The sequence below is a fragment of the Scleropages formosus genome, chromosome 21 (assembly GCF_900964775.1).
Source record: "Scleropages formosus chromosome 21, fSclFor1.1, whole genome shotgun sequence".
Classification (NCBI taxonomy): domain Eukaryota; kingdom Metazoa; phylum Chordata; class Actinopteri; order Osteoglossiformes; family Osteoglossidae; genus Scleropages; species Scleropages formosus.
The window spans coordinates 14,940,938-14,966,961 of record NC_041826.1 but is presented as its reverse complement, the minus strand read 5'-3'; the positions used below and the strand labels follow the sequence as shown (position 1 = coordinate 14,966,961).

Here is a 26,024-nt window from a genome sequence, read left to right as displayed (position 1 = left end):
AAGTCGCTTTGGAGAAAAACGTCTGCTAAATTATTAAAATCTAATGTTACAAGTCATCGTACACAATTTCGAATAAAGTCATAGTTCAAAAACGGCTATTTCACCGTCAGTAGATATTATAATGTAAAGTGAGTAGGTAATACCACAATAAAGCGCTTAATAAGATGTTAGATAAATACATGTGAATATACGTCACATAACCTGCCTGATGTCACCAGCTATCAAATGGCCGTATTTAATATCCTAAAAGTGCACCTCAGACAGAAGATGGCGCTCCCTCCCTGTCTGTAAAAAATCCTCCTAATAAAAAAGAAACGGCGAATCGGGTTTTGCAGTGTAACCAAATTCACACTTTACACTTTAAAACAGAACCGCCTACTTATCAGAAAGAAACGGAATCACAAAGTTTTGACCTCCCCTGTTTAAATGTGTTTACATTAATATTTCCGTATGGGGGGGTGCGGTGGCGCAGCGGGTTTGGCTGGATCCTGCTCTCTGGTAGGTCTGGGGTTCGAGTCCCGCTTGGGGTGCCTTGTGATGGACTGGCGTCCCGTCCTGAGTGTGTCCCCTCTCCCTCCAGCCTTGTGCCGTGTTGCTCCCCGTGACCCCAAATGGAACAAGTGGCGTGTGTGTGTGTGTGACAGTAACACTCGCCAGAAGAATCGAATGTAGTTCTATTAAGTGACTGATAACAAATACGTACATGTCAGAAAACTGCAACTAGTCACTTTCAAACAATCAATGTGGAACATTGGTTACAGGTGAATGTGGAGTATTTAAAGTACAATATGAACAAAGCGCCCAGGGATGTATGTGCGGCACAGTAAGGACCCCCGTCGCCGAGAGAGAGAGAGAGAGAGAGAGAGAGAGAGAGAGAGAGAGAGAGGGGGGGGGCTGATGAGAGCGATCGGCGCAGCTTGTAGCGAAACAGGAATCGAAAGAGGAGGGAGAGACGCACCGAGTCGGAGGAAAAGGCACCGAGCAGGAGCCGCTTCGTGTTGTGCGTTTCATCCAAACGCATAAATGCGGAGCAGCGCCTGGTCCCGACTCGTCTCCCTGGGTCCGGACCGTGTTCTCTGAAGGTAATCGCGCTCCGCCAACCTGCTGCGCTATATAATATACTAGTCTAGTGTATTTACAACATTGAATGTCTGAAACCGTTACACCTCCGACCGAGAGTCGCTCTTTCGCATGATCTTGCGCTCACTGACCCCCCCAGGCCAGGCTCTCCAAAGTACGAATGGAACCTGTTGTTGCCGCTTTAATGTTCAGCGTCTGATTTCTAGCTGCGACTTAATACTGTATTTTTTAACTCTGCCGTGTTTTTTGGCGCGTCACAACTTCAGCAGCCCGAACGAACATCACGCTTCAACTTCGCGCCGCGGCTTAAACTTTGTGCGTTTAACTGTCGCGATCCCTTAGTTTGTGCGAACTGTTGTATAACGAGGCGATGCGCGTGTATTGTTTGCCATTAATTTTCGTTCCTTCTTAGTCTGTCAGAAGATTGAACTGAAATATGAAGTGAATCGGATATTACGAGCTTCCTGACTTGACGGACTTCCTCACAGTGAAGCCGAGCTCGTATCCGCCTCGCTGCAGCGCTCAGTGATCACCGCTGTTCCGCTGCTCGCCTGGCCTGGAATACAGCACTCGGTTGCATTCCACTCCACAGCATTCAGTTCCGCTCCACTCCACGCCACTCAGTTCCACTCCACTCCACAGCACTTAGTTCACTCCACAGCATTCAGTTCCACTCCACACCACTCAGCTCCACTCCACCCCACACCACTTAGTTCCACTCCACAGCACTGAGTTCCACTCCACAGCACTTAGTTCACTCCACAGCACTCAGTTCCACTCCACTCCACAGCACTTAGTTCACTCCACAGCACTTAGTTCACTCCACAGCACTCAGCTCTACAGCGCCCGGTTCCACTCCACCCCACAGCGCCCGGTTCCGCTCCGCTCAGCACCAATACACTCCAAACCACACCACTTCAATACACTCCCAGTCACTCAGTACTCGAGACGTCTCAACACCACATTTACATTTATTCATTTAGCTCACGGTTTTCTCTAAATCGATTTACAATGTTAGGCATCCTACAATTATTTACCCATTTATGCAGCTGGGTCATTTCTTTTTTTACACCACTCACCGCATACTAAACCACACCACTCCAGTACACTATACGTCACTCAAAAGTGAAGACCGCACCGCTCAATACCTTGGAGCACCAGTCTACCACACCACTGTACTCCCAGTCGCTCGACGCTCAAGACTACTCTACTCAGCACCACGTATCACTCAACGCCCCTCAACACTTAAAACGACACCACTGAGCACCTGTGACCACTCAGCGCAGAGTTTCTCAGCAGCTCTCCACTCCACACCAGCTCTCTCCTCTTCCACTGTGCCCCACACTGCACACTTCTCCGCATCACTCCAGACCACCTCCACTCCTTTGTGCTTCACTTTACTGCGCACCCCATCGCACCCCTGTGCTTCACTCCACACTCTTGTAGGAAGACAGTAGACTGTGAAGCTCATTTACTGGATCCTGGGTAGATTATTTCTAGGGTTGTGAAACGATACTGCCTTCTTCTCTTTTTTACTCTTTACGCTGCCGTAAACAATACCTGTATTGTTTTCTGATTATTACGAACCTGTGAGCAAACCCCATCCAAAAGCCCCGTGAACCCGACTAGGGATTTAATTCATCTCAAAGTGAATACATGCAGGAATGCATCATAAATTGTGTCTGAATTTTTGATGTACTTGTGTTTTTGAAACTTGAAAGAAAATGAACACTGCATATTGTTTACATTTATCTAATTTATATATTTTCCACGGCGGAAAATTGGCCGAGTCCATCGTTTTCAGTACAGGTGGGCCCTGATTTACGATGGTGAGCTGGCAATAGACATTCAGTAGAAACCGTACTTTGAATTTTGATACCCCCCCCAGACAAGCGATACTCTCTCTCAATGCTGGGCAGCATTTGTTAGGTGTATTAAATGCATTTTCTCCTTCCGATATTTTCGACTTACGATGGGTTTCGGGGAACGTAACCCCATCGTAAATTGGAGACCACCTGTATATTTTAATGCAAATAACACTCCAACTTCCTTGAAATACAGATCGTTTGGGATTGTAAGACAAAGTACAGCACATTTCAAGATGACTTACAGGTTTCTGTCCACACAATGCCTCAAGTTAGTTTTGACAAATGTAAAGAAAACCGCGATCCTCTCCTAACTGAAAAATGTCTGTTTCCTTTTTCAGAATTTAAAGGCCACATGATTTTACTGTGGTCTGCTGTTTGAGTAGATGGGCTACTGAAGAAATATACAGTCTTAAGACAGTGAAATTATATTTTCTGTCATTACTTCAAATTTATATATATTCTATGCTTTAGCAAACTGTCTTGAAAGCTGGATGCGTTGTACCCAGAATTTGATTGACTTTAAAAGGCCTTAATTTATCTCTTTGGACTTTAATTTTCAGAAAACTTCTGTTATGGAACAAGAGGTCTGCAATGATGATCAGCCAGTAGTTTTCAGAGAAGAGAACAAGAGGAGGAGAAGAAAGATGAAGGCGTTTACCTCCAGCGTCTTTAAAATGACAGACCTTATAACTGTTGAATTCGTCTTGCCCACATCTCCCAAAACTGGGAAAGGATTTGACTCTCTGCAGTTGGACGTGGCTGGGAACTGCACAGTGGAGCAGGTTAAGGCCCAAGTATGGGTGAAGGCTATTGCCACCAATTTGTGCCCGGAGTTCTACCAGAAGTACTCTCCCGATCACTGCATCCTGCTCTACCAGAAGAAAGGGAACTGGTATGAGATTTATGATAAGCACCAAGTATTCCAAACGCTGGACTGCATATGCTACTGGAAGACACTGAAGAAGGAAGTGGGTAAAATTCACTTGACCATCAGACCACAACTCTCAGAGGAGTCCATTCAATACCAGAAGTATCTAAATTACCTGATTGGATACGATGTCACAGACGTGAGCAATGTGCACGATGATGAGTTAGAGTTCACTCGGAGGAAGTTGCTTACGCCTCGCAAAAATGAGCTGCTGACTAGAGACCCCAAAATTTACTCTATGGATCCATGGATAACGACAAAGCCTCTTCCAGAGTACCTGCTGAGTAAAATCAGCAAGAACCACATTCTCCTTGTGATACATAGAAACACCTCCAGTCACACTGTCAAGGTTTCCATTGATGACACACCAAACCAGGTTCTTCAGAGCTTCTTTACCAAGATTGCAAAGAAGAGGGCTTTACTGGGCATTCCAGAAGAAGTTAGTGAATCCGATTTTGTTTTGAGGGTATGTGGAAGAGAGGAGTACATCTATGGGAACTATGCCATCAAAGATTTTCACTGGATTAGACAGTGTTTGAAAAATGGAGATGAGATACACCTGGTCCTGGAAACAGCACCTGACCCAGAGCAGGATGTGGTGCACAAGGAGGACTGGTCTCAAGTAGATATCTGTACTGGCTTGGCTGCCACCCATGAACAGCTTACCATCGACGAGAAGGACCATGAGAAAGTCTTCACAATTTCCCTCTGGGACTGCAACCGAAAGTTTCGTGTCAAGATCTTGGGCATCGACATTCCCACCCTCCCACGCAATTCTGAGCTCATTGTCTTTGTGGAGGCAAGCATCTTCCATGGGCAGCAACTGCTGGCCCAGGAAAAGACATGTCCTAAACCCTTCACCGAGGAAGTTCTCTGGAACACCTGGCTGGAGTTCAACATTAAGATCAAAGATCTGCCCAAGGGAGCACGGCTCAGTCTGCAGGTGTCCTGCGGAAAAGCCCAAACTCAGACCCAGCCCTCTAAGACTGCATACCCAGACAGCGCCAGTCACGAGAGCAAGAGCAAAAGTCGCCTACTCTACTACGTCAACCTCTTGCTGGTGGACCACCGCTCACTCCTACGGCAAGGCGAGTATGTCCTCCATATGTGGAAGATGCCGGAGAAGACTGAGGATCTCGGCAGCATTAATGCCGACAAGCTAACGTCGGCCACCAACCCAGACAAAGGTAACTCCATGGCCATCGCTATCATGCTGGACAAATACGGCTACCCCGTTGCGTTGCCCATGAGCACGGAGCCATCGGAGTCTTCGGAGGGGGAGGATGATGAAAGGGGCCACAGGGAGATGCCCAGTCACCTGCGGAAACAGCTGGAGCAGATAGTAGCAACTGACCCGCTGTACCCACTCAGCCCTGAGGACAAGGAGCTTCTTTGGCACTTCAGACAGGAGTGCCTGAGGATTCCCAGGGCGTACCCAAAGTTCCTCAGCTCAGTGAAGTGGGGCAGCCAGGAGGCTGTATTGATCACACACCAGCTGCTGGCCAGAAGCTCCTCCTGGAACCAAAGTCCACTGGATGTGGGTCTCGCCATGCAGTTGCTTGACTGCCATTTCTCCGATGCCATGGTGCGCTCCCTGGCTGTCAGGAAGCTGGAGAAGCTGTGCGATGACGACGTCCTGCGGTACCTGCTGCAGCTTGTGCAGGTGAGAGAGTCTCACACAGCGTCCGTCTGCAGGTTAGACACCCACCTGTGCGTTGAGAATACCACGCTGACATAGAAGCGGAGTGTGATGGTGTGTGGCACTGGCGCACTAGAAGACTGTTATTTCACAGCTGACCTACTTCATTTATACGCGGACTGTCGAGAGACGTGTTTTTGTAGACATGGCTCCTGAGGGCATTCTACTGCGACGTTATTTGTGAATCAAATAATCTGCGTGTGCTGCAGACAATGAGCCCTTTGGAAATATTCAAATCAGCAGTCATCGCATTTCACCTTTCAGGGCATTCTGGTGTTGGGGGAGAAAATACTGTCTGTGAAACTTTGTTAAGGGAGAAGTCACACCATTACAGTCTGTGCTGTTTCTATTCCCCATTAATCGTTTGTTTATATTAACATCTTACCTGTCCTATAGACATCTTTTAAAGCTTGTTTGTCCTGCTGTGAGTGAATAGTATCTGTCAGCACAGAATCCCATTTAGGACACACCCACTGTGATAAGAACAGGCTGTTTTAAGCTGCTCTGTTTTGTGCGTCCATCTCTTGCGCATAGGCGGTGAAATTTGAGCCGTACCACGACAGCGCCTTGGCCCAGTTCTTACTGAAGCGAGCTCTGAGAGTGAGTAAAGGATGGTTTTAAACATGGGTTACATTTTCATGCTCAGCTGGTAAGGAACAACATGAACAGTCAAAAAACTTGCTATATACACATCATCTGAAACCACTTGTCCCATATGGGGAGCCGGAGCCTAATTCGGCAACGCAGGGTGCAAGGCTGGAGGGGGAGGGGACACACCCAGGACGGGACGCCAGTCTGTCGCAAGGCACCCGACGTGGGACTCGAACCCCTAACCCACCAAAGAGCAGGACCCGGTCTAACCCACCACGCCCCCCCCCCAACACTTGCTATAGTAGAACCAAAACTATAAGACTGTTATTATATGAACAAAGCAGTAGCTGGTAAGCATCTGTAACGACGTGGCCTACGCACACAGAGCAAGAGGATCGGCCACTTCCTGTTCTGGTTCCTGCGGAGTGAGATTGCCCAGTCCATGCACTACCAGCAGCGCTATGCCGTCATCCTGGAGGCCTACCTGCGCGGCTGCGGGGACGCCATGCTGCAGGACTTCAGGAAGCAGGTGGAGATAACCGAGGCCCTGCAGAAGGTCACGCGCGAGATCAAGGCCATGTCTGTCGAGAAGTACGACGTCTCCGTGCAAGGTGGGTTCCTGGAAACGGAGGCATTCGTGCTTACTTCTTCATTGCTGCCCCTACCCTAGGCCTTAGACCAGAGTATATGGACTATTTGCCCATGGCAATAGTACTACTTTACTCCAGTGTACAAACCTCAGAGGTTATTTGAGTCAGTTGATTGAACAGGACTTCTATTAGTGCCTGGATATAGTTCTGTAGGCAAGAGGCATCTTTACAGACACTTTAATGACACTTAAATATCACCCCCTTTGTCATCTCATTCTCAGTACTCTGAAATTCTGACAGGTTCTAGTTCTCTACTTACATACAGATCTTGTTCAATTACATTGTTTCTAACATCATCGATCAAACTGTTCCTGGAAATGGCAGTTGTGTTCCAGCTGAGACAGAAGCTGGAGAACTTGCAGACGTCCGGGCTGCCGGAGAGCTTCAAGGTGCCCTATGACCCAGGGCTGCGGGCTGGTGCCCTGGTGGTAAGTGGGGTCCCCCTCTAAGCTCTTCTCTGTCAGGTTCTTGTCGCTGTCGTTTTTCCTCCTCCAGTACTTCCTCATCATCGCCTCTTATCGTACATTTTTTTCTCCTTCTCTCCCACCCCTACTTCACCTGTTCTTCATACCACACGGTTTCTGTTTTCGCCAACCCCACTTGTCCGTGCAGATCGAGCAGTGCAAAGTGATGGCCTCCAAGAAGAAGCCACTGTGGCTGCAGTTCCGGCGGGCCGACCCCACCACCCTGTCCAGCGACACCATTGGCATTATCTTCAAGGACGGCGATGACCTGCGCCAGGACATGCTGATCCTGCAGGTGTGCCTGGTGCCCTAAAAAAGTGCAGAAACAGAGCTCTGACTTTCAAATAAAAGAAAAAAAGTGGGCGTTCTGTCAGGTGGCACTCGAGCTTCTACTGCAGAAGAAAGATCACAATCAGTTTCCTGTGCTTTTTTACACCACCTATAACATTTCAAACTGTAGTCAAACTGAAATGTGTTTTGATGTGTCTGTAGATCCTGCTGATCATGGAATCTATATGGGAAGCAGAGTCTTTGGACTTGTCCTTATTACCCTATGGCTGTATTTCTACTGGAAATAAAATAGGTAAGTTCCTGTACAGTTTGTTCTCGGTTTCAGTCAAAAAGATGAGCTTTGCTCTGTGTGAGATTCCATTTTTTTGTCCTCTGCACATTATTGAAAAAAACCACTGCTGATTTAATTGGGACACTAAAGAGGCTGGGGTGGCATGTGGGTGCAGCAGGTACCACTGGTGCCTCACAGCTCCTGGGCTGTGTTAAAATGTGGATTTATCTGTCCGTGCAGAGTTTACATGTTCTGATGTGCATTTCCTCTGGGTGCTCCAGTTTCCTCCCACAGTCCAAAGAGACACACACACACACACACACACACACACACACCATCTGAAACTGCTTGTCCCATACGGGGTTGCGGGGAGCAGGAGCCTAACCTGGCAACACAGGGCGTAAGGCCGGAGGGGGAGGGGACACACCCAGGACGGGACTCCAGTCCGTCACAAGGCACCCCAAGCAGGACTTGAACCCCAGACCCACCAGAGAGCAGGACTCGGTCCAACCCACTGCATCACCGCGCCCCTCACCAAAGACATATGTTTCAGATGAATTCCTGATTCTAAATTGCCCATAATCTGTGAGTTAATTGACTGACTGGTGCCCCATGCCCTGTGTTTCTGGGATAGGGTCTGGACCACTGTGACCCTGCCGTGGACAAGCTGTTGTTAAAAATGAACAAATGAGTTAATAGCAGCTGCACGTGATATCTACAAACGCGCTAAGTGTTGTGTTTATTTGTTCTGCTCCAGGGATGATTGAGATAGTGAAGGATGCCACCACCATTGCCAATATCCAGCAAAGCACAGTGGGAAATACAGGTGCCTTCAAAGATGAAATCCTGAACCAGTGGCTGCGAGAGAATTGTCCTACGGATGACAAGGTGTGGCGCGGCTCCTGTTGGGGGGGCTGTTCGGCCAGCTGATCTGGAGGATTGGTGCTGTGTGAGAGACAGGAAGGAGACACCTCCAGCATACTTCCTCCTAGCTACAGTCTCACTATAGCTCAACTGCAGCTGTACTGGGCACAACCAGCAAGCACACTTTGCAACCATGGGCTTAAATTTAGATTTAGTCACACAGCTCAGACATTTTTTTTTATTTTTTATTTATTTATTATCTCTCCACTTATGTTACTGTGAGGAACCGTGTGGATTGGAGTAGCAGATAACTTAGTGGGTTTGAGCCGCACTCTTTGGACTCGGAGGTCCCGGTTTAAAGCCCACCTCTTGCTGTAGTACCCTTGAGCAGCCCAGCCCTGAATTTCTCCAGTAAAATGTGTCCACCTGCATAAGTAGGTAAATCACAGTAGGCTGCTTCAGAGAAAAGAGCGAGATGAACGTAAATGCGGTTTAAGAAGAGCTGAAGTTCAGTCTGTAGGACTTTGCCTGATCAAACCTGTTGACGTTTTCTCTCTTGTGAATCCTGCACATCTAGTTTGAGCAGGCTGTGGAGCGCTTTGTATACTCCTGCGCCGGATACTGCGTGGCCACATTTGTCCTGGGTATCGGAGACCGCCACAACGACAACATCATGATCACGGAATCTGGTACAGCCATTTACCCCCTTGGCTCACCTCAGTGTCGCTCTGTAGACCTCAAACGCTTGGACGCTGGCTTCTCTGCACACGCTGAACAATATGCTTTCCATGTGCGCAGGTAGCCTGTTCCACATTGATTTTGGACACATTCTTGGAAATTACAAGAGCTTCCTGGGAATAAGCAAAGAGAGAGTGCCTTTCGTTCTAACACCAGACTTCCTCTACGTCATGGGAACTACAGGGAAGAAAAGTAGTCCCCATTTCCAGAAGTTTCAGGTACAAAAATAATCCTCCACCAAACACTAAGGTATTAAGGTCCATGGCTTTTATGAATGTTTTTAGGTCCTTCACTGAGGAGCACAACTGGGATGTCTGTAAGTCTGTTTATAGTCTGATTTGTTTATAAATCCAGCCACTGTGTCTCAGTGAAAGCGTAACAATGCAGATGTGCCTCAATTTATTGATGGGCTAGGTTTGGCAAAAACCTCAGCTAAAGCTATCATGGACTAAACTTTGCTGTAAGATGTTATATGTTCATTATTTATCAACCCGTCATCCTGTGCAGGGTCTCTGTGTTCCTGGAAAGAGAGGGACGCGGTGAACGCTGGACAGGACGCAGCCTTTCATTTTTCATTCCTCTCGTTAACTCGAAACACTGCGTATGACATTGATCGGCACCTGTCCACGTTTAGTTTGGTTTATGAAGCACGAAATCAATAAAACCGTAAAGTATAGACAAATTGATTTATTTGCTGGGTAGGTTCTGTAAAAGTCTCAGATATTAACAAAAAAAGTTGCAAGATACATTTGAATATTTTGTTAATTTTAAGCTGCATTAAAAATTAAAACTTCAGAATGACTGAAAATTTAAATTATGATGTCTCCACAAATTTATACTTAATGCTGGTTCTTCACTGATATGTCCCATAAACATGTGAAATGCTTATCTCGTTATTGACCACCGAAACTGAGGAACTACAGAACAAATTGTGAACACAGTGGAAGGGAGTTGAATTGATCTAGTACCACATTCCTACTCAGTTTTGGTGCATTTTGCCACCAATTAATATATGCAGATATGCAGGTGATGTCTGCTCCATAATGGACACATTTTTCAGATTAAATTTAAATTAAATTTTTAGTCAAGTGAAGACAATACAATTAAGAATAATGTATATATGGAAAGGTCGTGCGGTGGCGCAGCGATCTTAGCCTGGTTCTGGTCTCTGGTGGGGCTGGGGTAAGAGTCCTGTTTGGGGTGCCTTGTGACGGACTGGTGTCCCGTCAGGGGTGTGTCCCCTCCCCCTCCAGCCTTGTGTCTTGTGTTGCCGGGTTAGGCTCCGGTTTGCCGGGACCCCACTCGGGACGAGCGGCTTCAGCCAGTGTGTGTGTATAAATGGGAAAAATGTTTGTATCTTTGAAAATTTGTAACTCAGATGTTCATAACACACGGACCCAGTGTATAACCTTTATAACTACGATATGCAAGTGATGTGTAAAAACATGTCTGGTCTTATTGTGACATTAAATGCATGCAAATATATGTGTGCAGTTAGTAGCGTAGTGATTTAAAACTACTGCCTTTCGACCCAAAAGTTACAGGTTCAAATCCCATTTTCAGTTGTAGTACCCTTCAGCAAACCACTTATCCTAAACTGCTCCAGTAAAAATTACCCAGCTGTATACAGTGATAAAATATTTTAAGTCACTTTGGAGAAAAGTGTCAACTAAATTTAATAAGTGTGTGTGTGGATCATATTCATCTCTTTCCTGTGTTCTTCTGGGACAGGACGTGTGTGTGAAGGCCTACCTTGCCCTGCGGCACCACACCAACATGCTAATCATCCTCTTCTCCATGATGCTGATGACCGGGATGCCCCAACTAACAAGCAAGGAGGACATTGAGTACATCCGTGATGCGCTCACCGTGGGCCGCTCCGAGGAAGAGGCTCAGCGCCACTTTCTGGACCAGATTGAGATCTGCAGAGACAAAGGCTGGACCGTCCAGTTCAACTGGTTCCTGCACTTGGTGCTGGGCATTAAGCAAGGGGGAGAAAAGAGGTCAGCCTAGTGCTGCTCACACACTCCACTCAATGCAGGCTCTTACCAGCACAAGGCAGGTACTCTCAAAAATGTACTTCTGACTAATGAAGCAAAAAATTAAAAAAAAAAAAAAAAAAATATATATATATATATATATATATATATATATATATATAGCACTGCAGCATTCTAACAGAAAGTGTGTGCATCACTGTAACGGTAGCATGGGTTTGAGGAACAGACTCCTATCCAGCCGAGCAGTCCTCCCTAACATAAGTTACAAGTTTTTAGTGCCCCTGGTAGCTGTAGCTGATGGTAGTATAGACTCGAGAACTTCAGTAACAGTAGCCCAGCAACAAACTATCCTGTATATTGTAATCTCATCTAAAAAAGTTAAATTAATCCTGCGGAGAAGTTGCCAGACTGATTCCAAGTGGAAATATTATCTTTGAAGTAATGACATAATTTGTCGGTATAATTTTGTTTTTTTTTTTTTTTTTTTTAAAAACTTACATTATTTTTTTGAAGGAAAAGTAAAAGAATATTTGATGGTGCTCTTTTACCAAATTGTATATGTTACCTATAATATTAATTAGGTATGTAAAACAACCAAGTACCAATCCTCAAGTATAGGGTATTAAAAATGTCAAGGTTGATTTGGTATGCAACACAATGGGCTGAATTGCAATGGAAATAAAATGCTAAGAAAGATGTGATCAGAATCTAGAAGGACAAAGGTAATAAAAAATTTTGTAGCCTTATTGTACTGTGGTCACCTTGCTGCTGGTAGCAGATTAACTACAGTTGATATTTGGATCTTTTTATCATCAAATATACTGTACTTCAAATTTACTATTTAGAAACACAGTAGCTATTTTAAAAGAGTCACCAAAGACTAAGTCATACATTGTTTCAACTTTTCATAAGAAACACCTGCTATTATAAACACCATTTATGACTAAGCAAGTCCTTCAGTGCCCTACAGCTGAAGCAGTATCCAACATAATATCACAAAGAGCTAAATCCTAGACCAAACCCAGGATTCCAACTCCTATAGGACCCCTAAAGTATCACTTTAAAGTACACCAATATAAAACGTGATCATAATCACCTTTCAGTTATTCATTTTGAAAATATTTTCCATCTTTTACATTTACTTATTTAGCAGGTGCTTTTCTCCAAAGCAACTTCCAATGAACTCTAGGTAGTGTTATCAGCCCAAGGTGACTTACACCGCTAGATACACTATTTACACTGGGTCACTCATCCATACATCAGTGGAACACACACTCTCTCTCTGTCACTCACACTCTATGGGGGAACCTGAACAGCATGCATTTGGACTGTGGGAGGAAACCAGAGCACCCGGGGGAAACCCACACAGACACGGGGAGAACATGCAAACTCCACACAAACTGAGTGGGGATCAAACCCATGTCCTCTCGCACCACTCAGGGGTTGTGAGACAACAGCACTACTCACTGTGCCACCATGCCACCCTTTTTTTTTTTTTACATTTATTCAGCTAACGTTTCTCCAAAGCAGTTGAGGGTAAGAGCGCTCAAGGGTACTGTAGCACGAGTTGGGTTTCGATCCTGTGTCCTTTGAGAACAAGGGAGCAGCTCTAAGCGCTGCACCATCTTGAGGAATGTTGGTTTGAAAATGCAGTGCATTAGAGAAGCCTGGAAGGATGACTCACTGTGTGTGTGTGTGTGTGTGTGTGTGTGTGTGTGTATGTATGAGAGAGAGTATGAGAAAGAGAGAGCGAGTGTGTGCGAGTGCCTTGCGCCCTGTACTTCCCGGATAGGCGCAGGACCACTGCGACCCTGTGCTACATGTGCAATTACTGATAATGGGGCAAAAATAATGGAAAATTTACCGACTGTTAGCGATGTTCAACACCTGACCAGGGTACAGTATTAACACGTTCCGTTCCCCCAGTTGGGTCCAAGTAGTAAACATGGGTGCCGTCAGCATGGCATCTTGTTTATCAGACTATCAAATAAATAAATGAATGTGTTTTTCCTAACGTAGGGACTGTTGTCAGATTTTTTAAACACACTTGTTTTAGCCTTTTACATACTCCTGTTTATGAACATGTTTATTTGCATGTGCTGCATTCCATTTGTGGGAAGTGTGTTGGTTCATTTGGAAAAATGGGAGCCTCGTGCAGCGCAGAGGACTTGCGCTGTAGCTGTGGTCATCACAACCATGGTACAGCACTAAACACACACACACACACACACACACACACACACACACACACACACACACACACACACACACAGAGAGAGAATACTGTATACTATGCAGGAGGCAGCAGGTAGTGTAGTGCTTAGAGCTCTCTGCATTCAAAGCCAAAGGTCACATTCGAAGGTCGAATCCCACCTACTGCTGTAGTACAAGAGCGAGGTACTCACCCCATTTTCTCTAGTAAAAACGCCTTGCTCTACATGGTCCAACCATTGTCGGAACAGCTAGTCCCATACGGGGTTGCGGGGAGCCGGAGCCTAACCCGGCAACACAGGGCGTAGGGCCGGAGGGGGAGGGGACACACACCCAGGACGGGACGCCAGTCCGTCACAAGGCACCCCAAGCGGGACTCGAACCCCAGATCCCCCGGAGGGCAGGACCTGGTCCAACCCACCGCGCCCCTCTCCAACCGTTGTGAGTAGCCTAATAAGTCAAATAAGTAAAGGTAACCAGGTCCATGAATAGAATGTCAATGTAACACAGAAACTCACCAGAAACACGTGCTTTTGGAGTGTGGGAGGAACCCCACGGACACACAGAACATGATGCTGTATGGACTGAGCCCATTGAATTCAACCCACAGCCTATGAACTGTGAGGCACCAGAGCTACCCGCTGTGCCAGCGTGCCGCTGTTATTGTTATTCTTGTTACTATTGCTGCTGCTAAGCTCATTATTACTGTCTGATAACGTTCTTCCCTTATTCCCGGTTATCTCACCTATTTCACAGAGAAAAGTCTCTATTAGGGCGCAATAATAGCGTGAGGAAACGCCGCACTGATCGCTGTAGGAAAAGCAGCAAAAATATTACAGAAAAAATACTGTACATATACATCGAGAGCACTTATTATAATCATAAACACCATCATTTTAAATAATAAAAAATATCCCTTTTTGGGTTTCGTATCTTTCGATTCCGTGTTGAGTACGTTGTGCTGATTATGAACGATTCATTGGAAAACCAACACCAGCGAAGTAATAGTCTCGATCCCACAACCCGCTTCCAAGCCTGCTTAGCGCGCCCACACTCTCTCAATACACTGGCAAACACAGTCACCCCATCATTTCTCCTAGACGTGCCCCCAGTGGTTGCACACCCACATTTCGTATTATTCCCATAATGCAACTATTTACAGTTAGGAGTTTCCCTCGTAAAACAGTAAGGCGGGGTCGTTACAATACTGTACCGCTCATGCTGTGCACGTCGCGTGCTGTGACAGCGTGACCAACTCACTGTCTCACACGAGGTGAAATCCGTGCAGGCGCGTGCCACTGCTCTCGCTCGTGGAGGTCAGCGCGCCATTCCTGGACGAGAGGTTGCCATGGTTTCCCGGGCCGCACGCGGGGGGGTGATAAGGAGGGGGGTGTTGCTCAGTCAGCCAGCAGCGCGAGATGCTCTCGTTTGCAGTGCGGTTTTCACACACGGGAACCGAGTCCTCCGGCGCGGAGCGCGCAGCGCGGGCAGAGACGGTCAGCAGGGGCGATGGAAGGGGAGGTGTGAGGTAAACGTGAACCTGACGAGCACGCAGCTAAGGGTACAAACGGCTGGGCTCTGCTGGAGGGAACGTACTACCACGAGCCCGCAGATACGTTGGCGGGACGGGCGGGAATGAGCGTGCAGGTGCCCGCGGGGCTGCGCGAGCTGCTGCAGGCCTTCACCGTGGAGGCGCTGAGGCGGCAGCCCGCCGACGTGCTCGACTTCGCCCTGCAGTACTTCAGCGAGCTCAGGGAGGGCCGCGACGGGGCGCGAACGCCGCCAGGTGCCGAGCGCACGGCGACCGAACGCTCCGGAGCCGCGAAGGCGGTCAGCTTCGTGCGGGAGACCGTGTGCGCAGACTCGGAGAACGGCGGGCAGGGCGGCGACGACGTCGACGACGACGAGGAGGAGGAGGAGGACGACGACGAGGAGGAATTCGTAGGTAAAATAAACACTTACCTGTTTATTATCTGTGCATTATCGTCTGTTATGTGGGAAGATTTAGAAAACAGAACAAAGCAGCAGTGTCTAGATTGAGAAAGATTGTCAGTTATTTCGAAATAAAACGCTCGCATGATAACGGCCCGTTGACGTTCCCAGGCGAACGAGTCTCCTCAGGCTAAGCCTAAGCCTAAGGCGTGCACGTGAGGTGAGGTGAGGTGAGGAGAGCGAGGTGCGCGCGCGGGACCCCGACTGACTCCCCCCGTGCTTCATTTCCACCATGACGCCATGAATTGACCCACAAAGATCTGTCCCAAGTATTATGCGTTGCTGTACAAGTGCGGAACGCCGCAGCAGAGGGCTGGCAGCTGTCCACGTGCAGCCGGAAGGTTGTTGGTTCGAATCCCACTGCTGCTTTGCCACCCTGACCACAGGACTCACCCTAAATTTTATACAATAAAACTCTCCTAGCTGTAAAAAAAAAAAAATAAAAAATAAAAAAAGGGGGAGGGGGTAAATGATTGTGATGTTTTTCATCCCTCACTGCGAGTCTCCTTGAATGAAGGCCTCTGATAAACAGGTGTATAACAGCTAGCGTATAATCTAGTAGGGCTTCGTGTACTGTGCCGAATGCGGTATTTTCACACTGCCAGTGTTCTCTTTAAGGCCATAAACGGTAATCCTCAGTTAACATCCAAGTGCTGCTTGAATAAAGCTCATTGGGGTGATATCCTTGCAAAAAAGCCCACCCTCATTCCACACTCTGGGGCATGACTGCATGTGTCTGGCCTTACATTTACTCCTTAGCAGACTTACAACGTTAAGGTTACGATTGTTAAAAGCTTACAATTATTTATCCCTTCAGGCAGCTGGGCATTTTTTACTGGAGCAATTTTAGGGTAAGTACCAAGGGTATTACAGCCAGAGGTGGGGATCGAATCTGCAACTTTGGGATCTAAAGGCAGCACCTTTAACCACTATGCTACCAGCTGCCTTAAAGTGTCCTACTGTTTTTCATTCTCAAGACCATTATATAGAGCTCTGAGTTTTCTTCCTTGTAGAAAAGGACGGATTTAGGGCCGCACCTTTGAGCACCGCTACACCTTGCATTCCCGGAACCGGACCCGGTTCGTGTGCAGTGAGCTCGCTGCCAATGGCTGTACGGTAACACCCCGCCTGGGATTTCCAGCTAAAGTGCGGCATCAGCATAACCGTACAGTCTGCTTAACTGCTGAGATAACTGTACAAACATCATTTTTGTCAGTGTACCGCCGTAATCAATTTTGTTGAACTTTGTTTGAGTGCGGCATGGTACGGTGTTTTAGGCAGCGGTGTCTCTGGTCTGCACCATCGCGCGCACAGGCGCAAAGGATCTGCGGCATGTTTATTGCCGCAAAAAGTGAGAGACGCACTCGCGTCACGTGGGCGCCGTATGCAGCTGGATTAAAGCCGAGCACCGAGACACGCGCACGGTGCCGTTATTCAGACCGCTTCAAAGTGGAAAATGTCTGTCTTGAAGACGTATGAGACGCGTGATATAATGTAAATGTATTTTCAACAGGAGGAAATGATGAGGATAGTGTGTGGGATTGTATTTTGGTGGAGGATGATTATGAGCACTTGCGGTCGGTCAGCAGAGCCGTTATGAAGTGCGCCTCGATTTTCTAGTTCACCTACTGACTCCAGTACCTTTCACACTTTCATAGAGCACATAACACCCTTGTCTGAGTGTGTACCGGTGGCCCGTGTTAGATCCTCAGTCGAGGATTAAAAGTGCAAACTGCCGATGAGTTTGAAATGCGTGTCCTCCTTTCTTTCCAGGTCTGTCAGGACATTGCTTCAAAGATTTATATTGTGGAGATGGGAGCTAATACATCTGCTGAGTGTTGACTGGGATTTGTCCCTAGCTGGGCGAAGCACCTGAAACTGATTCAGTTATAGATACTGTTTACTTCTCTTTTTCAGCTCCTGTTATCAACAGATTCATACGACGTGCTTCAGGTAAGTCCAGTTCATATTTGCTCACCTGGTGTCTCACCCGTAGCTGTCAGCTGTCAAAACTGTTGCAGATTCACCGTGTTTTGACCCTCTACAACTCAGATGACATTCCTGCATCTGCTACCGCCCTAATTCAGGTGGCAGGTTGACTGTGGTCCTGTTCCGGAAACATCCGAGGAGCCTTAGTGGAGTGTAGCTGCACCTGAGGATAGGGTTCGAGTTTGTGAAGCAGGTCAGCGGGGCAGTGTTTGACCTTGATCGCCCTGGTGGAGCTACAGCGTGCCAACCAGGCAGTCTCTCTCACTGCTGCTCATCTGACTGGCGCCAGCTTTCTCCAGTGCCACCGCGTGACTCACTGTACGACCGGTTGCTATCGCACAACAGTAGCTGCTACCGGCGGGGAGCCCACAGACACCCTGGAATAACAGTGATGGAACCAGAGGGAATGAACATGGTCAGGTCTTGGCATTTGGAAACCCTTGTCTCGGAGCAGTGTTCGGCGCAGGAGCAAATGAATGGTCTCTACTCGCTTTAGCTCTCTTGCGCTTTGCCATTTAGCTTCGTGTCTTGCGGAAGGGTGCAGGGGGGATAATTTAGACTCACAAATGTACCACACTCTGCAGACAGCCTGCTTGAGATCGGCAGGAAGCAGAGTCCATTTATAACTGTCAGTTCCGTCCTGCAATCATTTGTGAGCTGTGCTGATTCACTGGACGAACTCTGTCATACCGAGTGAAAAGGGAGAGAGAACGAGAGTACGATGCAGGGTAGAAAATCTTTCTTGCTATCAACAACGGTTTCTCCTTACGCTGGGTTGCGGAGATTCAGAGCCTATCCCAGAAACACTGCGGTACAACAGATGTATTATTATTACAGAAGAGTAGAGAAATAAAACATTTTGAGGAATTGTGCTTGATTTCACAAGAGCTGGGGGGAGGTGATTGCATGGCTGGTCTATTTCTGCGCTATTTTATTACTTGGTCACATGGCAGACGTTGCATCCGTAGTGCAGGGAGTCCAACTGAGCCGTCACAGTCCATGAAAACACTCCTTCTGTAAATGGTTCTGCGGAAAGTCTAAAGAGGCAGCAAGTGATGTAGTGGTGTTTGAGCTGTAGGACAATCTGGTTCAGGGTGATCTTGGTACCTGTTGCTTTCAATATCTGCAGCACACAATTTGCACTAAGGATAACAAGCTTTGCCTGCATTCAGCCATATTATTCATATGATCCTTACGTTCTTTTCACTTTCAGCTTTACTCATGATAAGAGCCGCTGAGAGTCAATGTGATCTCCTTTTAGATATTCCGAAAACAAGTTTGCAGAGACAGGAATAATAAACCCCCAGCGTGGAAGGAAGTATAGATCCAGAACAAAGAGCTTACGCTGCTGTTATTGCTGTTTCTGGTATTAATAGCAGGATCAGCTTTCTGCGCTATTTTGGGTCTCCTTTGTGCAGAGGGCCTTCGCTTTGCTCTTAAGCAGTAAGCTTACTGTACTCTCCTATCTTCACCACACTACATGCAACACCTGGTGAAGGAGCAGACAAAGTGGGCTCGACACCCTCTCGCGAGACTCCGTCCCCAGCGGAATCCTCACTCGCAGACGCCTGGTGCAGGAAACTGACGCAGAACACGGTCGCATTCTCTCACACACACAGTGTAATACTGAGCGGCGTAGCCCTGGGCTCCTACTGTACAGTGCTTGCATTTTTGACATATTTGTCTGTACGGAATATTATTGACAAACGTGGCACTCAGTTGCAGCAGAAGGGTGGAGCAAATGCACAACCTGCTTTATTGTCCATCGTTGAGGACATCTTTACCTCCTTCACACATTCCACTCGTTGAAATATGACACGTGATGAAAATATCGGGCCAACAGGTTGGTACAGCAGGTAGCTCTAGTGCCTCATAGTTTCTGGGCTTCCATGTGTTTCCTCCCACAATTCCAAAGATTTGTTTATGATGGGCTGGTGACTTCAAATTGCCCTTAGTGTGTGTATGTGTGTGATTACCCTGCAGTAGACTGGCGACACCTGTACTCTGCCTCCTGCCCTGTGTTTCTGGGATAGGCTCTGGGCCTCTCTGACCAGTATTGGTGAACAGGAAAGTTCCTTCAGTTCCTGATTAAAAAGAATATGTGATGACTCTTACAATAGACTTTAAATGTCATGAGGTGAGCGATGAGTGTTAATGGCTATTTAATCAGTTCTGCTCTTTCAGTGAATTTTTTTTATTAAGTGTAACTGGAGAACAATTTAGTTTTTAAGTACCATTAGATCAGTAAACTCTTTAGGTCAAACCCTAACCCTTTTCGGGGAGCTCCTCCATTTCTACTTCCTTTGTGCCCTTTATCCCAGACTTGGTTGGAAATGATGTTCTGTTACTGTGCGTCTCTTGCACAGCACTGTGTCAGTTATGGGTCATTTTGGCTTTTGCTTTATTTCCCCCTCAATAATTCCATACAGGACTTCTCGATGCATCTTTTGAGTTCTCTAGGAGCCTCCCTTGGCGTGAACAGGTTCCGCCATCTGTTCTGAAGTGAGAGAGGAATACATCTCACGTGAGTTGTCACTGATGGCACGCGAACACGTAAATACATGTCACATCAGTCACAAGGGAAGCAGCTTGTGAAGTTTTCTTAAGGTTTCCAGAAAGATCCCCTTTTTTTTTGGATAACAGACCGGATTGTATTTAAATGGTTTCGTATGGGCCACGACTGCTCGGCCGCTTTCCGTAGACACAGTAGTTTGGGAGGCGCTTTGAGGACGAGTTGAAGATTGATCCCGGTTAGAAGCAACGTCAGGGAAGTGTCAGCGTCACTTTAGAATGACACTGTTTCTACAGACAGCATTTTTCAGTAGTGTGAACAGTAGATGGATCATGCAAGAGCGTCAAGGAATAATTCTCACATTTTCCTGTAATGACAGTTTGTATTTTGATTAGACCCCCTGTGGTAAACCTGCTGTAAAACCCTTGGTGACTATATGCTGGCGAAATGAGCTGCGTTAAATGTGGTGCGATTGACCGATTTCTCCTTAGTGTCAGCTGTTTGTGCTCTTCTGTATTTGGAAAGAATGTCTCATGCAAACCCTAAATCCTTTCGGAATGACTAACGTTGGTGCGTATTTGAAAACCTGGAAGACGAGCATATGGAACGGTCAGGAAGTTCTGTAGAAACAAAGGAAATGAATGTGCTCAGTTCCAGCAAAACCCTGCGTTGTATTTTCAACAAGTGTGTCTTTCACCTGCTCTGGATTTGCGGTTCTATTCTAAGCCTGGTGAAGTGTCTGTGTCCATTAGCAGAGGGATCGGAGCACAGCGGAACAACTCGTGTCCCGCAAAGCTGTACTACTTTACAGTGTATTCACCGTTGAATATGCTCTTGAATCCCTCCGGAGGTTTATACTCCCAGGCGGTGGAAGTTCATGTTCCAATGCAATGTTTACATTACCAGTACAGCTCTCTTGTTGTCGCAGAGCAAGTGCACCACTTACTGTAGTAATGTTTCCACTGACAGTGACCCTCGGTGTAAAGTGCTGTAAAAAGCCTGCGTACCCTGAAAATCTTCAGCTCAAACAACACTAGTCTTGGCTTTTCTGAATACTTTTTGTACATTCATTTGAAAAGCATTGTTCTTTTTTCCCGTCCTTATAGCGTTGCATTTTTTTCCTTGATGCGCAAACATCATTGTCCTTGGAGGACAGAGCTGCTGTGATGAGCGACAAATGTCGGAGAGTTCTGATATTGATGTCGATTTGTTTTTGTATCGTGCCGTAAATGACCTCTCCTGTGCTCTGATCCCTGTCCTAAAGAGGGTGTCGTAGAAGGGTTCCTTCACGGCCCTGTGTGTGGGAAGGAAACTGACCTGTGCGTCCCATTTGCAGTGTGCGCCGAAACCTTCAACCCCGACGATGAAGAGGAGGAAGACAAAGAGCCCAGGGTGAGACAGAAGTGCTGTTCAGTATCCATGACAACCGTGTATGAGTCACGGTGCTTTGAGCTGCTCCCAACGAGAATGCGCTTCTACGTGAACAGGTTTCACTCTCTGGCTGCAATGCACTAATTTTCATGTGCTTGAACTCAATGGCCAAAGTCATGTGACTTGGTACTACTGCTTCCAGACAGTTAAAAATTAAAATTGCTGCTATATAGGATGTCTCAGAAATGTATGCACACTTCAATGTACGAAAAATACTCCATACATGATTAAGTGGAGATTTACGTTTGGGGTTCGTTGGAAGTAGGGCTTGTGATAAATGCTGAATTAAACAGTGTGTTCAAAATGCTCACTGTTAACATGTGGCCATTTTCGTTCTGATATCATCCTTTAAAGGTGTTCAGTTTTTGAGGTGCTACTTTTTACTGAATGCGACCTCAGTACAGAGCTGTGGAAACATTATCAAGTCACTCATACTCACTTTTAATGCAACAGTACGTTACTCTTGTTTGAAGCAACCACTTTGTTTTTCTTTTGTTTTAGATCACTTATCCCAAAACTGATGAGCAGAGGCAGAGACTACAGGAAGCCTGCAGAGACATCCTCCTCTTCAAGAACCTGGACCCAGTAAGATGAATATTGAGGTCATGACCCTCAGAAGGGCACCTTGGTGGTGGCTGCTGCTGCCGCCCCCCCTTCCTGTTCTCACGTTACAGCGAGACGTACAGCCAGGTGGTGTCCCGGGGGCCCGGACTCGTACGAGGGCTCTTTCCGAAAAACATGCTCCTGTAGCGTGTTCTTGTTATCTCACCACAACAGGAACAGATGTCTCAAGTTCTGGATGCCATGTTTGAGAAGTTTGTAGAGGCTGGAGAGCACATCATAGACCAGGGTGATGATGGAGACAACTTCTATGTGATTGAAAGGTGCGACCTCACAATGTATTGTGATTTAACTGTGGATTTTTGGCTGACAACGGACAACAAATTATTTCATCTTTCATTTTAAGCAGTGTTGAAAATGTGTTGGAAAATCTCTTCACCAATTTTTAAATGTACCTTCACTGTGGTTCCAGTGGAACATTTGACATCCTCGTGAAGATCAATGGTGTAGAACGTTCTCCGGGCTCATATGACAACCGTGGGTGTTTCGGGGAACTGGCACTGATGTACAACACTCCGCGGGCAGCCACCATTGTCGCTACCTCGGCCGGGGCCCTGTGGTGCCTGGTGAGCGCTGAGCCTTTCTGCGGCACACTTTTCTAATGGAGGGCAATGCTGCCCAAACGGACAATTTAGAGATGGCGTTACCATAGTTCTAGAGTACCGCTCAAGGCTAAATTCACAGAGGACCCATCCATACCTGGAACGTTAATTTTTATGTAAATTCATATAAATTTCCCTCAATGATGAAGAGCTGGTGTCACATTACGGTTTTAAATGGCCATAGCCACCATTGTAAAACAAACTTTAGTTTATCAGCCCAAGCATAAAAATGCATTATTGTTGGCTATAGCTCATATTTACATTTATTCATTTTGCTGACTTTTCTCCAACCAATTTACAACAGTTGCCCACTGACACAGCTGAGTAAATGATACTGTACCAACTTAGACCAATTACCTTGCTCAAGGGCACCTCAGCAGTACATGAGATTCGAACCTCCAACCTACAGGTCAAAAGGCAGCAGGCACCATAATAGTTGGCATAGAGCACAGAGCTGTCAGTCATATATTCACTGACATTCCCTTTTCCTCTGTGTTAAGGGTGCTGGGCAGTTATTTGTTGTCAGTTTATCATTTGCTTTATGGTCGGTGTGTGACTGTTCTTAACTTCATAACAATCCATACTGTATTCTCTTGTGCTCCCAAATTGTGGCACACAGTCCCATTATTTACAAGTTTTCAAACGGTGCCCTTTGACCTGTTTCACGGCAGGATCGGCTGACTTTCAGAAGGATCATTGTCAAGAACAATGCCAAGAAGAGGAAAATGTACGAGGCCTTCATCGAGACTCTTCCTCTGCTCAAGTCCCTTGAGGTCAGCATGGGATCCTGTGTTCTTTCCAAATGCTCAGCACATGCTTGAGAAGGAGAAAATGTTTGATACAACTCATACATCTCAACTTTCCCCACCCACTGCAGCCCTCGGAGAGGATGAAGGTGGTGGATGTTTTGTCCTCCAAAGTGTACCACGATGGAGAACGCATCATTTCTCAGGTTAACGTTCTGCTTTGAGCCTTTCCCAGTATTAGGGCTTTGTTGCCATGGTGTGGAGCAGTTGAGTGGTGACACTGTGTCCATCCCATGCAGCTGGGTACACCGAGAAGGGAATTAGACATCTCTCGCTGAGAACGTGCACTGATCCCACACTTTGTACACCTCTCCGTCCAGGGAGACATGGCGGATTGTTTCTACATTGTGGAGTCTGGCCTGGTGAGAATCACCATGAAAAGGAGCAGGGTAAGTGAGGTTGATGGATTGCTTTGTGCTTTTAAATTGATGATGTTTGGATGAAGGTGATAATCAGAGCAGATAGTGAGTGTATCACACTGACAGTTATTTGGTTTTAAACGTCACCCTCCATCTTAATGGCTGTCGGTTTTTCGCCAGTCCAAGAAGGAGTTGGAGAACGGGGAGGTGGACATTGCCCAGTGCTCGAGAGGACAGTACTTTGGGGAGCTGGCTTTGGTCACCAGTAAGCCCAGGGCAGCCTCAGCGTACGCTGTACACAATGTGAAATGCCTCGGTATGTCATCCTCTCTGTAGTGGAGAGCAAGCAAGAGAACATCACGTACCTTTTTTTTTTTTTTTTAAAAAAAAAAAAAAAAAAAAAAAGATATGACCTTCAAACTCCAGTGTTTTTATTTTCTACAGCAATGGATATCCAGGCATTTGAGAGGCTACTGGGCCCCTGCATGGACATCATGAAGAGGAACATTGCAAACTACGAGGAGCAGCTCCGCACCTTATTCGGAAGTTGCGCTGGAAGTGAGGATGAAAATGCATGAAAGCACAGCCAGAGGAAGGAGGCAGGTGATGCTTTAGAAGAGAATCCGGGAAGAAGGTGGTGAACATTTGACAGTGACAGCCGCACATTTCAGCAACTGCTTTTTTTTTCCTCCAATTTTGTTTTTTTGAAGATTGAAACTAGGGCCCGATACTCTCTGGTTTTTACAAGGGAATTCACTGCTGAAAAGAATGATAATCGTGGTAAATCACACAACCGTGTCAGTCTGTCAGTGCAGGTGGTTTCAAGTCAGCCTGTTTTGGCGCTGGTCTGCAAATTTCTACGATTTAATACTATTTTTGGTAAACCACTCCTTTTGATATAGTATTACCACCATCGCACTCATAGGGAATACTGGCTGTTAAGAATCAATGAAAAAAAGCTACATAATACTATAAGGATCCTACATGTACATTTGCTCAGTTAGCAAATGCTTCTTGCCAAAGCAACGCACAATCTCTGAGAACAATACAAAAAGTGGTGTAGCTAAAGGTCTTACCTAAGGAATAAGGTAGAGTGCAGTTTTCCCTTCCCTGGTCACTATATGTGTTCTCTGCCTTTCCCGCCTCTAACTCGTTCACTATCAGTAACTGCTTATGGTAAGGAAGGGTCATGGTGATCCGGAGCCTATGCCAGAAGCACAGGCTATGCAGGCGGGACTCGGGACGGAACGCCGGACCACCACAGCCTATCTGAGTTGAAAGCAAATGACAATGACGCATTTTTGCACCTGTAGCAAACACAATAGCAGTCATACATGTCAAACTTTCCTCTGACACAAGATGCTCGAACCTTGTTTCCCTAGCAACTGGGTACAATGACACCATTATATATGTGAATGTTCAAAACAAAATTGTTCAAATTACAATACTGAGCCAGAACAGGTACAGGAAACACAATAGTCCACAGTTTTCCTTTTTATTCTTTCTTGGCTTTTAGGGCTACTTCAGCTACGTGTGTATGCGCTACATTAATTTAAAATTTGATCTTAGATATACAGTTAGGTGTAGATTTAAGGTGTGTATACACTGTCAGTGACTTGTGTAAACTGACAAGTCTTATTACATTGCTAACAATAAGTTGAAACTACTTGAAAATAGGAAGTACAGTACATTTTTTTTTCCCCACTGCCATCCATTTTAATCAGTATCTCTGTGCACACCTGTATAAATTTTTCATATCTTGACATTCAGTTGCAAATTAAAGTTGTATTTCTAGTAATTTTTACTGGGATATTTTACACATTTGAAAGAATTCACTTTGTGCTTTTCACTAAAATGGCATCAAAAGCTAGATAACATTATAAAATTGCAGCGTTGCAACATCCAGATAAGGTTCATATACAGATTTTACACTTATGAAAGAAAATTAAATTAGCATCACAATGTAAAAAAAAAAAAAAAAGTAATTAAACCAATATTCACCTATTAGTGGTTAACGCGTTACCTTTGTACTTACATATGACTTCAGTTGTCTTCAC

At 46.2% G+C, this 26,024-nt stretch overlaps 2 protein-coding genes across 2 annotated transcripts; both read left to right on the top strand.

Moving 5' to 3' along the window:
* Positions 1–897: 897 nt before the first annotated feature.
* pik3cg (phosphatidylinositol-4,5-bisphosphate 3-kinase, catalytic subunit gamma) lies at positions 898–11,581 on the top strand. Its single transcript, XM_018726255.2, has 11 exons — positions 898–1,082; positions 3,509–5,539; positions 6,110–6,175; positions 6,552–6,777; positions 7,141–7,244; positions 7,429–7,575; positions 7,773–7,863; positions 8,600–8,730; positions 9,284–9,395; positions 9,505–9,662; positions 11,176–11,581. Exons 2-11 carry the CDS (start codon positions 3,521–3,523, stop codon positions 11,455–11,457), a joined length of 3,336 nt encoding a protein of 1,111 aa, XP_018581771.1. The 5' UTR covers positions 898–1,082; positions 3,509–3,520; the 3' UTR covers positions 11,458–11,581.
* A 3,359-nt stretch (positions 11,582–14,940) lies between these two features.
* On the top strand, positions 14,941–25,778 carry LOC108918697 (cAMP-dependent protein kinase type II-beta regulatory subunit-like). Its single transcript, XM_029247454.1, has 11 exons — positions 14,941–15,600; positions 17,565–17,600; positions 21,485–21,540; positions 22,081–22,164; positions 22,357–22,463; positions 22,613–22,766; positions 23,474–23,575; positions 23,680–23,754; positions 23,929–23,997; positions 24,148–24,283; positions 24,412–25,778. The coding sequence occupies exons 1-11, from the start codon at positions 15,291–15,293 to the stop codon at positions 24,543–24,545; spliced, it is 1,263 nt and encodes a 420-aa protein (XP_029103287.1). The 5' UTR covers positions 14,941–15,290; the 3' UTR covers positions 24,546–25,778.
* The last annotated feature ends 246 nt before the right edge of the window (positions 25,779–26,024 follow it).